We start from the raw sequence: 12,831 nt of genomic DNA on the forward strand, positions 1-12,831 counted from the left end.
GTGCCGCGGAGCCCGACTAAGCGAATCCTCTCGTGCCTGTAAAGCTCTCAGGCTTCCCTTTATAACGAAAATGAATTTCATCCTTGGACATCAGATGTTATAATGGTCGACATTTTGTGTATACGTGGCGTTGGTGGATAAAGATATTGTGCTGCCTGGCACACTGTTTTCTTCCTTTTAGAGATCCTCACCTTTGCCTCTCTCGCTTGCTCTCCCTCTCTCTTTTTCTCAGTGCTGTAACAAGAAACACCCTGTACTTTGACATTTGCTGAAACGAGCCATCCGTCCCATCGCATTACAACGCATCGCACCGCATCATGGGCATAGAACGCAACTTTGCAGGGGATCACAAGGCGCACCTGGGTTATTGGGGTCCTCCAACTTCTGTGGCCAAGTGAGTCTCTAGGGAAGAGAATTGACAATCGACTGACCGACTTCTCTCATCAGCTTTTGTGAAGAAGATTACGCTCTTACTCTATACGTCGCAGAATTCGTCAATAGCTTCACGAACCTTGCATACGGTGCGCACCCTGTTTTGAGAGGTCCCTGTGCTGTGGCTTCAGCTAATCAGTCGTCTTCACAGTATACTGGGCGTTTCGGACGCTGTTGCCCGGAGAGAGCTTGCTCACTCAGCCCTCCAACCTGGCCCTCTTTTTCGTCGGCGTCTTCTCTCTAGTCTTCCACCTGACTTTGAAGTATGAGACTCAGGTCTGCGACGACCTGTCCATGTTCTGGGTATGTGCAGCCCTCGTATATGAGCTGTACACCCTGGGATGGTCGAAACCGGCAAAGTTGACATTCGCTTTCATCTTGACGGCTGTTCTCGGTGTCATCAGTGCCTACCATTACGCGCTCCATCAGCTATGGTTGCACAACACGACCTTTATCGCCCTGGTCACCGCCATCTGGCCAAGAGTCCTGTATCTGATCCGCACCCGATTCAAGGGTGAGAAGAAGCAATACTGGACCAAGCAATTCCGCGTAGGAGGTCTGTGCTTTCTGATGGGATTCGTCGTGTGGGCCATTGACGGAGCGTATTGCGGCGCCCTGCGAGAAACCAGAAAACAGCTGGGGATTCCTCTCGCTTTTGTCCTGGAACTGCACGGATGGTGGCATATCCTCACAGCCCTCGGCGCAGGGTATTGTATCCGAGTGACCAAGGTCCTTACCCAGGACCACGCGTCTGCGTAAGGATCACGGGCCATATGCAAGGCACACCGAAAACTACCCGGCACCCCGGCAGCTTATCAGCACGTCTACGTCAATGCCTCCTCCAGTAGCTATGAACTCATCCTTGACCCAAAAGTACCCTTCCGACCACTCAACTGCCTTAAAGCGATGGACAAAACCGCCCGATAGACGCTTCCGAGGGAACCCCGGCACCTGCACCCGCGCGATAGATCTAGGCGGTCCAGTGTTAAAACTGGGGAATGATATCAAGGGTATAATATCCACGTCAGAAGAAGTGCTCTTTTTCTTTTCTCAATGGCCACGGATCGTGTTTAACCGTATGATGTATTCAATTCGAGCAACTATTTGCGACCCATACAGAGGAAGAGCTTTTGTCCCATGGCCACAAGCTCTGTGGGTAATGTTGCGTATGAACCCCGCCTCGCGCCGCCGCCTAACGTCACTTTGGTCTACAAAAACCTGTAAGATGATAGATCTTTGTTGACTTATTCGGCGTGCCAACTCGGCGATCGTCGTCAAGGCGGTTAAGAGTAACACACACCACAACAACTCGACATTTCAGCCTCCTTGTCCAAATCTTCGTCTCGACGTGAAACGATTTTTGTGTGCCATTGCTTTCCCCACCATGTCGTTGATATCTTCTCGAGCCCATCCAGTGGCATTCCGCAACTTCACATCCGGCGCAGGCTCGATATCAAGATACTATAGCAAGTCTCGACGGGGCCTGGCGCCACCTGCTTGTCAGCAAAAGTGCATGTTTTCGCAAAGTCGCTCTGCCTATGCAAATACCAACTCTGCTTCTGTACCACCTAAACAGGCCGCGAAAAAGACGGGCGCCGCCCAGACTCCGTCGATCAAAGAGAAACTACCGGATCCCGACCGAACGCCTTTTCGCTTTCGAGAGTTTGACCTCGAAGGCAAAGTGTTTGTGGTCACGGGCGGGGCGCGGGGACTGGGGTTGGTCTTGTCGGAAGCTCTGATCGAAGCAGGAGGACAAGGTCAGTATACATACTCCACATTATAGAGATTCGCTGTTGTTGACATTGTCTGGCTAACTGGCTGACTGGGTGTGAACTAGTATATTGCCTGGACCGACTGCCCGAGCCGGACAAGGAGTTTTTCACGGTCCAAGAACGTCTGGGCCCCAAGTACGGGGGATCGCTGAGGTACGACAAAGTGGACGTGCGCGAGGCGGGCAATCTCGACCGGGTCATCGAGGAGATCGCGACGCACCACAAGCGACTCGACGGCCTGATCGCGGCCGCGGGCGTGCAGAACGTGACGCCGGCGCTCGACTGCACGCCCGAGATGATCGAGGAGATGATGAACATCAACTACAAGGGCGTCTTCTGCTCGGCCGTCAGCTGCGCGCGGCAGATGATCAGGCACGACTGCAGCGGCTCCATCCTGCTCGTCGCGTCCATGAGCGGCATGGTCGCCAACAAGGGCTTCACCTCGGCCGTCTACAACTCCTCCAAAGGCTCGGTCTGCCAGCTGGCGCGGTCTCTGGCCATGGAATGGGGGAAGATTGTGAACGGCAAGCCCATCCGGGTCAATGCCTTGTGTCCTGGTACGTGGTCTAGTAATTCATTTTAGTCCCTTCTTTCCACAATCTAATCCCCTTGGACGTTTCGCAGGAAATATCATGACCCCGATGGTTGAGAAGAACTTTGAAGATGATCCCAAGTTGAAGCAGCTGTGGGAGAAGGAGAACATGGTAAGGAAGGACGGCCGCTTTTCTCTGTTCTACTCCTCCCTCCCGACTCAATTTTACTAACCATTTTTGATGATTCCAAGTTGGGACGGATATCCACTCCCGCGGAATATCGAGGCGCTGCCTTGTTCTGTCTGAGCGATGCCAGTTCCTTTATGACCGGCTCGAATGTGAGTTTGACAAAGATGATCCGCGGCAATGAGAAGATTCTGTTTCTTTGCCGGCCGACTGACTGACTGACTGCCTTCCTTTATAGCTTGTTATTGACGGGGGTTACACCGCGTGGTAAAGCACTGCTTTTAACCCGGTGAACGGGTTGTATGTTACGGTTATGTGTGTATGAATGCGAGGTGAAAGGTTGATTGTAACAACACCACCTGGTAGGGAAATGGTCGAATTCTAATGGGCATGATATGCGTGTCATCTGCATGCTTTATACCGTACTGTGGATATGTATCACAAGAGCTCGAGACTGTGTCGTGCCGTGTATATCTAGATATATTTGGAGAGTGGTTGATACAATATGACATATCAATTGATAGGAGCCACGCCCTTCTTTCCCATTCTTCAGCGAGCAAAAGCTCAGAAAGTCCATGTGAAAGTAGGGGTTTCTCCACCCCTTAATGACTGACCGACTATATCTTCGATTCCGCCAGGGGCAGGATTCGAAAGTTGACTCTGGGAAAATGCAATCTCAGTCGCCCCTCGCCTACCTTGGGGGTACTCGCAATCACGACCTCATTGACACCGATCGAGACCAACTCGCCCTTGTCGTGGTGCGTGAAGCCCGAGTCGACGGGGAAGACCTCGACCAACTGCCCCTTTTTTAATTTCAGCGGGTCGAGCGGGTCGACGGTGCCTTCGGGCTCGAAGAAGTCCGAGGTCAGGATGAGGTCGATGGCCTCGTCGCTGGACACGGCTGCGGGCACGCTGGGGCGGGACTTGTCGGCGATGACCTTGCGGAAGCGGTCGACGTAGGCAAACGTCTTGGGGAACAGGGTCGGGTTGATGACGTCCTTCTCCAGGCACTCGTACATGCGCATCTTCTCCTGAAGGGTCCAGTCGAAGGTCCAGATGGCGTGGATGTCGGCGAGGGTGGGCTCGGGCGTGTCGAGGAGGAACGCGCGCCCGTCGGCCAGCAGCTCCGTCTCCATCAGGGTGAAGTACATGCGCGCGTGGGCCAGGGCCTCGGGGCGACCCTGCCTCATCGTCTCCCTGTCAAACTTGCGCCCGGACATGGCGGCGCGGTCCTTGAGCCACTCCTCGTCCAACATCACGTCCGACGTCGGCGGGATCAACCCGGCCGTGCGGCCAAAGGGACCTGCATCGATGGCCCACGTCTCAAACAGGTGGTCCAGCCCCCTCTCAAAGGGCGTCTTGCCCCCGATGCGCGACGCCGGGAACAACGCCTCGAGCTTGTCGAGGATGACGCGCGTGTCGCAGTAGATGTCGCGGTTGATGGCGAGGATGGGGATGCGGCGGTACTGGATCCCCAGCTTTTCCAGCACGGGACGCGGGAGCCGGTTGAGCACGATGCACTGGAAGTAATCCAGGCGGCATAATGTCATGTACCAATCCACTTTCCTCCCAAAGACTGAGATGTCATAGGTGAAGAGGATGATACGTGGTGGTGGTGCCATGGAGTGGAGGCCCAAAAGGGCTTTGGTGTTTGAGAGTTGATCACGTTGTTTTCCTGGGCCGCAGTTTCACACTCTCTCACAATTCCTCCCTCACTTTCTCTTGATCCGTTCTCTTTTGTTGGTCTGTCAATCTTGTCACCTTGACAACATGTCTACCCCCTCTCTGGCATCCCTCAGCCGACGTATGAAAACCGCTAACCCACCGAATGCCACCGTTGAAACCCCCTCTCTGACCACTACGGATCATCTCATTAGTGGGACTTTGGTGACTGTCCTTCTGTATACCTGGAACAAATCAGCAGATTTTGCCCCGCATTTCCCACATTGTCCCGAGGACCAGACTTCGGATAGCCTGCCAGGGCATATCATGAACAAAAACACATGGCCATACAGTCAGTTTTGGACGAGTCAGGGTCATCACGTCGCATCCACTCACCCCCGCAGAAGAATATGCGGAGCGAGGGGGATCGAGGACAGGGAACCTGACACTCGTCTGGTCAAGGGACTTGACTCGAGTGCGGTGCACGCCTTTTCTGCGCATCGAATGAGATCCAAGAGAGGGCGCTGTGAGTAACAAAGCAAAGCACCGAGGCTCGAAAGACCCGTTCTTTTCATACATAAGAAAACGGGAGGAGGTAGGTAGGTCTCGAAGGAAGTTCCCGCTTTTCAAGAGGTATCAAGTATATCAATATCAGAGGGAGCCGTGCTCGTCTGTGTACATCTATTCATCAAATCTCCAGTTGTGAACTGCTTCCTCCCTTTCTATATCAGTTCACTTCCAAACCCCTCCTACAAATAAATACACACAACCTCTTGCCAAAGCCATGGCCGACCAGGAACTGAAATGGAAGATTCCTGAGAAGAGAGAGTTCCTCGGCGGTGACCTGGTCGCTCAGAGCCTCGCTCAACTGGGCGTCGAGGTCTCGTTCGGTCTGCACGGAGGCCATCTTGACGCCTTCTTGATCGGCTGTCAATTGGCCGGCATCAGACTCATTGACAGTCGACATGAGACCACGGCCGTCCAGGCCGCAGAGGGATATGCTAAACTCTCGGGCAAAGTGGGATGTTGCTTTGTGACGGCCAACAGCGGGTATGTTTTTCTGCCAAACATCGGACCATGTATATGGGATGAAGAAGATGTCTGGGATATAGATCCTTCACGGGAGAAAGAAACCACATGTGCTGACCATTTTCGCTCCTTCTCTGCAGTTTCTCCAATGCTCTCCCGGGTCTCGCCACAGCGTTTGCTGACCGCTCGCCAATCTTCATGGTCACGTCGTCGCCACCGCTGCGCGAGGCTGAGACGAACTCCCTCCAGGGATTCCACGACCAGGTGGTCCTGGCCAAGCCACTGACCAAGTTCGCGCACCGGGTCACCACGGTGGAAGAGATCCCGCGCATCGTCAGCTACGCGTACAAGACGGCCACGTCGGGGATCCCGGGTCCTGTGGTTATCGACTTCCCCATCGACATCCTCTTCCACCCGCCGAGGATGAACGCGCTGTCCTATGGCTCCGTTACGCGCCCGACGGCGGTGTCGCCGGCCCCAGACCCGGCCGCTGTCGACGAACTCATCGCCCTCTGGAAGGCCGCGAGCCGGCCCGCCATCGTCGTGGGCACGGGCGCCGCGCGCACCACGAACCGCGACTCTCCCAAGACCAGCCCGCTGCTCCAGCTGGCCGAAGCCACCAACACACCCGTCTTCTACTCGCAAAAGTACACCCCGTCCATCCCCTTCGACCACCGGCTCCGCGGCGGCAGTGCCAGCGTGCTAGCCGGTGTGCGCTTTGCCAAGCAGCAGCAGGCAGACTTTGTACTGCTACTAGGCGCACGCACGGGGTTCCTGCTCGGCGGGCGGTCGGGCGCCATCGTCCCCAACTCGGACTGTAAATTGGTGCAGGTCGACCTGGACGGTGGGGAGATTGGCAAGTCGCACGCCGTGGACCTGGGGATCGTGGCCGACGCACCCAAGTTCATCAGCGCGGTGCTGGACAAGCTCCAACAAAACCCGCTGGAGCAGAAGCACGAGTCCTGGATAGAAGCGATCCACGCCGTCAAGACCATGACGCGGTACGCCGGCGACGCGGTCGTGCGGCCGGACGGCCGGCTGCACCCCTACTTTGCCATGCAGACCATCATGGAGTCGCTGCCGCCGGACGCGATCGTCATCATGGACGGCGGCGAGGCGGGCGTATGGGCCATGGACCACCTGGAGCGGGCGCGACCGGCCACGGGCATCGTGGCGACGGGGTACCTGGGCTTCCTGGGCAACGGGTGGGGGTACTCTCTCGGGGCGGCGCTGGCGTGCCCGGACCGGCTGGTGGTCAACGTGCACGGCGACGGCAGCGCCGGGTTCCACATCCAGGAGCTCGACACGTACGCACGCCACGACCTCAACGTCCTCACCGTCGTCTTCAACAACTTCTTCTGGGGCATGTCCGTCGCGGGCCAGGACCTGCTGTACTCGGACGCGGACCCCACGCGCGCCGTCTCCAGTCTCTCCCCGAGCTGCCGCTACGATCTCGTCGCCCAGGGCTTCAACTGCCGCGGCGCCATTGCGCAGGCCTCTCTCGACGAGATCCGCGACGCCATCAAGACCCTCGCAGCCCCTGTCACCACTGGCGCCAGTGGCGAGAAGCAATCCCGTGCCGGCCTCCTCAACTGCATCGTCTCGCGCGACCCCATCACCGAAGTCACAAAGGGCATGGTCGGCAAGACCGACGACAAGAACTGGATCGTCGTGCCGTACTACGACAACGTTCCCAAACCGTTTTACCGCGAGGAGGGGGACAAGAATGGCGTTGCCAACGGACACTAAAAGGAGCGCAGATTTCTTGAGTTGGTCTAAGATGAGGTCGGAGGGGGGGAGGAAGAAGAACAGAAAAGAAGAAACCTTCATCGCTGCCCACCAGCAACGGCAATACGCAATACTGGAGAAACAGGAAACCCCCTGGAAGAAAGAAGGGAAAAGGGTGTCTATCATGCATGACGGATATCCGGAAACGAACGATCCTGTGTGAATTTATAGTTATAGTTATACTTATAGTTATAGTTGGTGCATGATACGGACGGACAAAGTTTTATCGGCTGATACGAGGCTTGAGCGAGGACGAGGATGAACATACGACGAGTACAGACGAGGCTGAGGCTTGAAAAGGGGGAAGATTTCGAGAGAGACGAGACGAGAGGAGACTTTTTGGGGATGCAAATATCGAGTATATCTCTAGGGATCCTCCCTGTGCAGTACGAAAGTTGTACAAGAATACCATCTTCCAGGCTGGTCGAAATGATCTTGAGACATGGATCTCTTTTCCAACATTCCTTTGCCCTTGACGGTCGTAGGTTGCGTTATATATACACCTGGGCATCAACCCGAAGAGGAAAGATCCATCGCCTCTAGACACCATGCAGCCTGCAATGCCTGAGATGCCCATCACTGAATGTTCTAATACACATGCCAGAAGTTTGTGATTGGGAATAACGTGTGCGCCTGCCCTTGGGTTTTGTACATTCAGCTGAGATGTCGCTTTACCGTTTCAAGACTTGTGAGATCTTTCGGTTTTCTAGCTTGCTCGAGCACATCACCGTCCAATGTAGAGCAGAATCAGACCGTGTCGCAGTGTAACAACAAAAGGCATGCCAGAACGTACTCGCTTTTGGTGGAGCGCAAGTGTGGCAGATTTTGCATGATTTCACCCGAAGTGTGTCCCGTAATGTCCGCGTGAGTGTCATTTCTTTGGTGTCGATGGTGAACCAGGATTAGGCACTTGTCTACTCGCAACGGCGTTTCGGTACGACCGCTGGATCTCGAGATCTTGCCTTCGTTGTGCCTCGTACCGTGCTGCCGCTTCTTTTTGTTTTTCAAGCTGTTTTTCTTTCATTTTCTTCTCCATTTGCTCTTTGGAAGAACCAGACACATTCTCCCACGCTTTCTTCCCCATGGATTTCACTGAATCGACCCCTTTGTCGATGATACTGCGATCCGCCGCTGGAGTTGGCTCAGGAGTCGTTTCAGGAGTCGCAGTGGTGGTTCGAGCAGTGGTCTCGATTACCGTTGGCTGGACGTTCATCCGTGAATATGGGGTGGTGCTACTTGACTTGGAATTGTGGTGCGGCAGCGGGGTTAATTTTAGCAGACGTCTGAAAGATTTATTCTGCAGGGCGCTGACTTGTAGCTGAGTGAAAAAGCTGTTCACTAAGAAATAGATCTGAACGGAGGCTGGCTGAAATGCAAGGAAGCCTCCCGTGATGAGTGGAATAACATTTCGGACCACACCCATGCCGGGGAGCTGAGACTGTCCACCCTGCGATCTTTGAGTGGTTGCTAGGTTGACCCATGTAAGTGCTGCGGTGGCTATAGGCAAGATATAGGTCGGGTCAGTAACAGCTATGTTACTTAACCACAGAAAGTGTTCAGCTTCGAAGGCGGGCACAGGTAGATGTGAGCAGTTTCTGAGAAGATTCCATGCTCCGTAACCAAGCGGGATTTGAAATAGGATGGGCCGGAACATCTTTATGAAAGAGAGTTTGGCGTCTTTCCTGAGCTCTCGCATTTGCATCTGTGCCTCGAGGACCGCTGTGCGATCATGATTTGCCAAAGCCTCTTGACTCCTTGCTTGTATTTGTCTTATGAGAGGACTTATTTCTTGGAATTTGGCAGTCATGTCGGACGCTGAGATCGCAAACGGAAGAATGGACCCACGGATGAGCAGCACAAGGGCCAGTATTGATGCTGTCCAGGACAGTCCACCGGTCACATGTATATGTTCGAGACAAAACTGCATGAGAGCAGTCGGACCCGTGCCGAAATCAAGACCACAGACATCTTTCAAGTATCCAATGCCCTCTGGAACACTGGCCAGATCTGGTGTGTCACTGGCTGCTGCTGCCGCTGCTGCGGATGTACTTTCTTGCGATTGTAGAATCGAATTTTCGATGCTTTGAAGAGCATTCGATTCGCCGGTGGAGGTAATTGTCGGGTCGGCGGAATCTGAGGTGGAGTGCGAGGCCTTGACTGTGCGTGTCGATTCAATTGTCGGGGTGGAGGAGGGCGACGATGCCTGCGCAGTAGCCTCGACTGCTGGTGCAGCTTCGCTGGAGGTCTTGCTGGAGCCCCAGCCAAAGAGGGAAAGGGATCGAACTTGCTGCGCCGAGTTCAATTGGCTTGAGTATGTGCCTGGTCTTCGTATTGACCTAGAGTTCAAGGTATAATGGGAGAACTGCCACAGTTAGTGTATATGTCGAGCGAGAAGTCGCGGCAGCAGCAACATACATATCGCCCGCTTCCGGCACCAACGACCGCCCTCCTCTGAACTCCACGGATTCCTCGACCTGACCACCTCAACCCCATGGAAATTGACATACTGGACACGGTGCGCTGACGGAAAATGTCGCGCGTGGGAGTATCATGTCACAGCTTCAAGATGGGAATGGACAGCATAAAAAGTTCCAGCCGATCATTCGAGGGCAAGTGCAGCGAATTTCCTCCGCACTAAAGCAGCTAGCGAGGTACAAGGCCGTGCAAGGGCCAAGAGTGTTTACTGTCTACAGAGTACCTACCAAGTACTTGGTACACGGGAGATCGACCTCGGATATTGCCAAGTCATGTAGAAGTTGCTTTGAAGCCATGGTTCTAATTCTATTCTCTCAAGCACAAGGAGGGTTTGGCCATGCTGACCGCCATACTCATGTTCGTGCTCTCGTACTGAAGTGAGCCCCCTATGGCCCTTAGTTTTTTTTTTTGAAATTCCCGCTCAATCCGTTCCTGAAAGCCAACTTCCAGGTCACAACGCCAACGTGATGCTACGGTCACAATTCAGAGGTATCGCTGAACCACGGCCCCTCCTCTCTTGAACTCTGCCATCTCCCCAAGAACCTGGGACTTGTCTTTGAGATCTGTCGTGGGGAAGGTGGTCTGCAGAACAAATTCCCGACCACCTGGCTCGGCTCGTTGAACGAAATCATACACGTCTCCAATCGTCTGCGTTGTGTTGAAGCGCGTGGTCAGTCTGGTTCCGGAGCCAAGACTAATTCTCAGCGTGACGATTGGCTTCGACTCATCCACTTCGGTTGTCGGAGGTGCTGCAGAGGGTGCTGCAGATGCTGGCGCTGTAGTTTCTGAAGTGAAGCTCCCAGGCATCGAAGGCACTCCAGGGGTTGGGCTTCCGAGACGTTGGCCTGACCCTTCAAATGGTCTGTACTTCTTCTTGGGCTTGACGTATTTTTCCTCATGTTGCTTGATCTCCACATCCACTTCCTGACCAGGCTGGACATTCATGATGTTCAGCGGTGCCCGCCCTTGTCGAATCGAGTTTAGAATCTCTGCATTTCTGGGATCATCAAATCGGTACAAGTCCCCGTCGTCTATACTGAACCCATCCTGCCAAAAATGCAGTACTCGTTCGACTCTCTCTGCTCTGCCACGAGGTTGATGTGCAGCGGGGATCTCACGCGAGGGTGCGTCATCGCCCCCCAAGGTGCGCGCTGAACCTGTAAAGAATGACTTCTTGGGAGCAGCTTCTTTTGGTGGAGGACCTCGCTTCTGAGCCTTTTCCAAGATTCTCTTCCTCAGGTCGTCCGGATTCTGGACTGCCAAGCCTGACTTTTCGCCTCCAGCAAACAGGTCTTGTTTCTCGTCGTCGTCCGAGTCGTCACCGTTCGCACCGCTTGAAGAGAAGTCGCCCAGAGTGGCAAACTTCTTTTGTGAGGAGGGATTGTTTTTGGGCTGAGAAGAGCTCGAGGCGGAGGAGGCGGCGGCAGGCGTGGGCTCGGACTCTGAAGGACCCTCCCCTAGTCTCCGACCTGCGCCATACGTAGGATGTGGAGGTTGAGATTGGGTCTGATGCGATGAATCTGGATCCTCTTCATCGACGTAGTCTGAATCATCGGGATCATCGGGAATGTCGAAAGACTGGTCGTCATAAGTGGCATAGTAATTCGAAATGGCAGCCTCGAGATTCCAGTCGTTGGCGGCAAGGAACTGGTGAGCCTATGAAAGTCGTTAGCAATTGAAGTCACGCGCAACGCACATCGGCCATCTTACTCGTCGGGAGGTTGCTGTTCCCACAATCGCGATGAACTGTGCAATTAAGGAACTTTGTTCTGCAGGATCTGGATTCGCCATGCCTGTGGAGGACTTTTGAATGGTGCAATAGAATATGTTGGGACAAGGGGAGAGGTAGAAGTAAACCAGTCAAATGGAAACTGTGGTGAGAACTAATCGATAACTTGGTGTCGTCTTCAGCAAAGCAGCCGAAGAGTGACACTGGAGAGAATTAGAAGTGAATAGAATGAGGTGTAAAGTCGGCTTTACAAGGCACCAGGAGAAGGTAGTACGTCACACAAGAGGTCGCCTACAAGTACTAAAGGATAGTGATAGTTGCACCCCAAGCCCCCCTCAGCCCCAAGGCTCAGGCAACTCTTCGCCGAGAAACTTGCGACCTACTCGCCGGATCCCTAATTGGGCGGCTCTGGGCACCCATGGGCGCACCAGGCGCAGCTCATTTATTACTTAAGCAGCCTTGTCAGTGTCCTGATTTGTTGGGCTGTGAATCTCGTGCCTGGAATATCTTTGAAGCGACAACAATTGTACCGAGAGCTTCCACGCATTGCTTTGAAGCTGCTTGAAATCTACTCTTGTTGGGTTCCAGAGAGGGAAATTTACACGTACCTCCGATCCCTTTCAATTCTAATTCAATGTCGCTCCTTTGAGGAAGAATGAATAACCAACTGTGGCTTTCTTGACTTCTCTTCCAGACCTCTTCACCATCCATTCCGCATCTACCACGAACCATCCCATTTTTCCGTCATGGCTTCGCGCCAGGATCAGTCGCCTTCACCTCCTCAAGATCTCTCAGCTTCTCAATTGACCATTCCCTCTGACTCTGAGGCATACTCATCACTCTCCCCGCCATCTTCTTCACCGCCTCAATCGTCAGATAATAACGGCACTCAGCCCGTTGTAATATATCAGCCTCCGACGATATGGTCGATACTACGGGGGGCCGCGATAAACCTCGTCCTGCCTTTTGTGAACGGCATGATGCTGGGTTTTGGTGAGCTTCTGGCTCATGAGTTTGCTTTTCGGTTGGGTTGGACTTCAACAAATGTGAGTTGTTTAGTGAATCCTCCCGAGTTGAATGCCACAATCCTGACCTTTTTTCGTCGCAGGTATGGCCGCGCCATCGATCCTCTCATCCCATCGGGCCTGGTATCGAAATAAGAGACGACCCAACCCAGAGAAGAAGAAGAAACAGCTCCCTGGACGGTGACGTGAGGGACGCTGCT

At 54.0% G+C, this 12,831-nt stretch overlaps 6 protein-coding genes across 6 annotated transcripts; 3 read left to right on the forward strand and 3 right to left on the reverse strand.

Moving 5' to 3' along the window:
• Positions 1-317: 317 nt before the first annotated feature.
• AYO21_03867 (hypothetical protein) lies at positions 318-1,191 on the forward strand (the record flags this gene model as incomplete). The annotated part of the gene is made up of 3 exons (XM_022653840.1): positions 318-394; positions 448-521; positions 572-1,191. 3 exons carry the CDS (start codon positions 318-320, stop codon positions 1,189-1,191), a joined length of 771 nt encoding a protein of 256 aa, XP_022513816.1.
• Positions 1,192-1,816: 625 nt separating this feature from the next.
• AYO21_03868 (hypothetical protein) lies at positions 1,817-3,194 on the forward strand (the record flags this gene model as incomplete). The annotated part of the gene is made up of 5 exons (XM_022653841.1): positions 1,817-2,189; positions 2,270-2,761; positions 2,829-2,908; positions 2,989-3,075; positions 3,162-3,194. 5 exons carry the CDS (start codon positions 1,817-1,819, stop codon positions 3,192-3,194), a joined length of 1,065 nt encoding a protein of 354 aa, XP_022513817.1.
• Positions 3,195-3,540: 346 nt separating this feature from the next.
• Positions 3,541-4,545, reverse strand: AYO21_03869 (hypothetical protein; the record flags this gene model as incomplete). The annotated part of the gene is made up of 1 exon (XM_022653842.1): positions 3,541-4,545. The coding sequence occupies one exon, from the start codon at positions 4,543-4,545 to the stop codon at positions 3,541-3,543; it is 1,005 nt and encodes a 334-aa protein (XP_022513818.1).
• An 824-nt stretch (positions 4,546-5,369) lies between these two features.
• On the forward strand, positions 5,370-7,363 carry AYO21_03870 (hypothetical protein; the record flags this gene model as incomplete). Its single annotated transcript, XM_022653843.1, has 2 exons — positions 5,370-5,635; positions 5,755-7,363. 2 exons carry the CDS (start codon positions 5,370-5,372, stop codon positions 7,361-7,363), a joined length of 1,875 nt encoding a protein of 624 aa, XP_022513819.1.
• A 910-nt stretch (positions 7,364-8,273) lies between these two features.
• On the reverse strand, positions 8,274-9,907 carry AYO21_03871 (hypothetical protein; the record flags this gene model as incomplete). Its single annotated transcript, XM_022653844.1, has 2 exons — positions 8,274-9,764; positions 9,818-9,907. The coding sequence occupies 2 exons, from the start codon at positions 9,905-9,907 to the stop codon at positions 8,274-8,276; spliced, it is 1,581 nt and encodes a 526-aa protein (XP_022513820.1).
• Positions 9,908-10,360: 453 nt separating this feature from the next.
• On the reverse strand, positions 10,361-11,668 carry AYO21_03872 (hypothetical protein; the record flags this gene model as incomplete). The annotated part of the gene is made up of 2 exons (XM_022653845.1): positions 10,361-11,533; positions 11,588-11,668. 2 exons carry the CDS (start codon positions 11,666-11,668, stop codon positions 10,361-10,363), a joined length of 1,254 nt encoding a protein of 417 aa, XP_022513821.1.
• Positions 11,669-12,831: the final 1,163 nt, after the last annotated feature.

The sequence above is a fragment of the Fonsecaea monophora genome, assembly GCF_001642475.1.
Source record: "Fonsecaea monophora strain CBS 269.37 chromosome Unknown Scaff20, whole genome shotgun sequence".
NCBI classification, from domain to species: Eukaryota; Fungi; Ascomycota; class Eurotiomycetes; order Chaetothyriales; family Herpotrichiellaceae; genus Fonsecaea; species Fonsecaea monophora.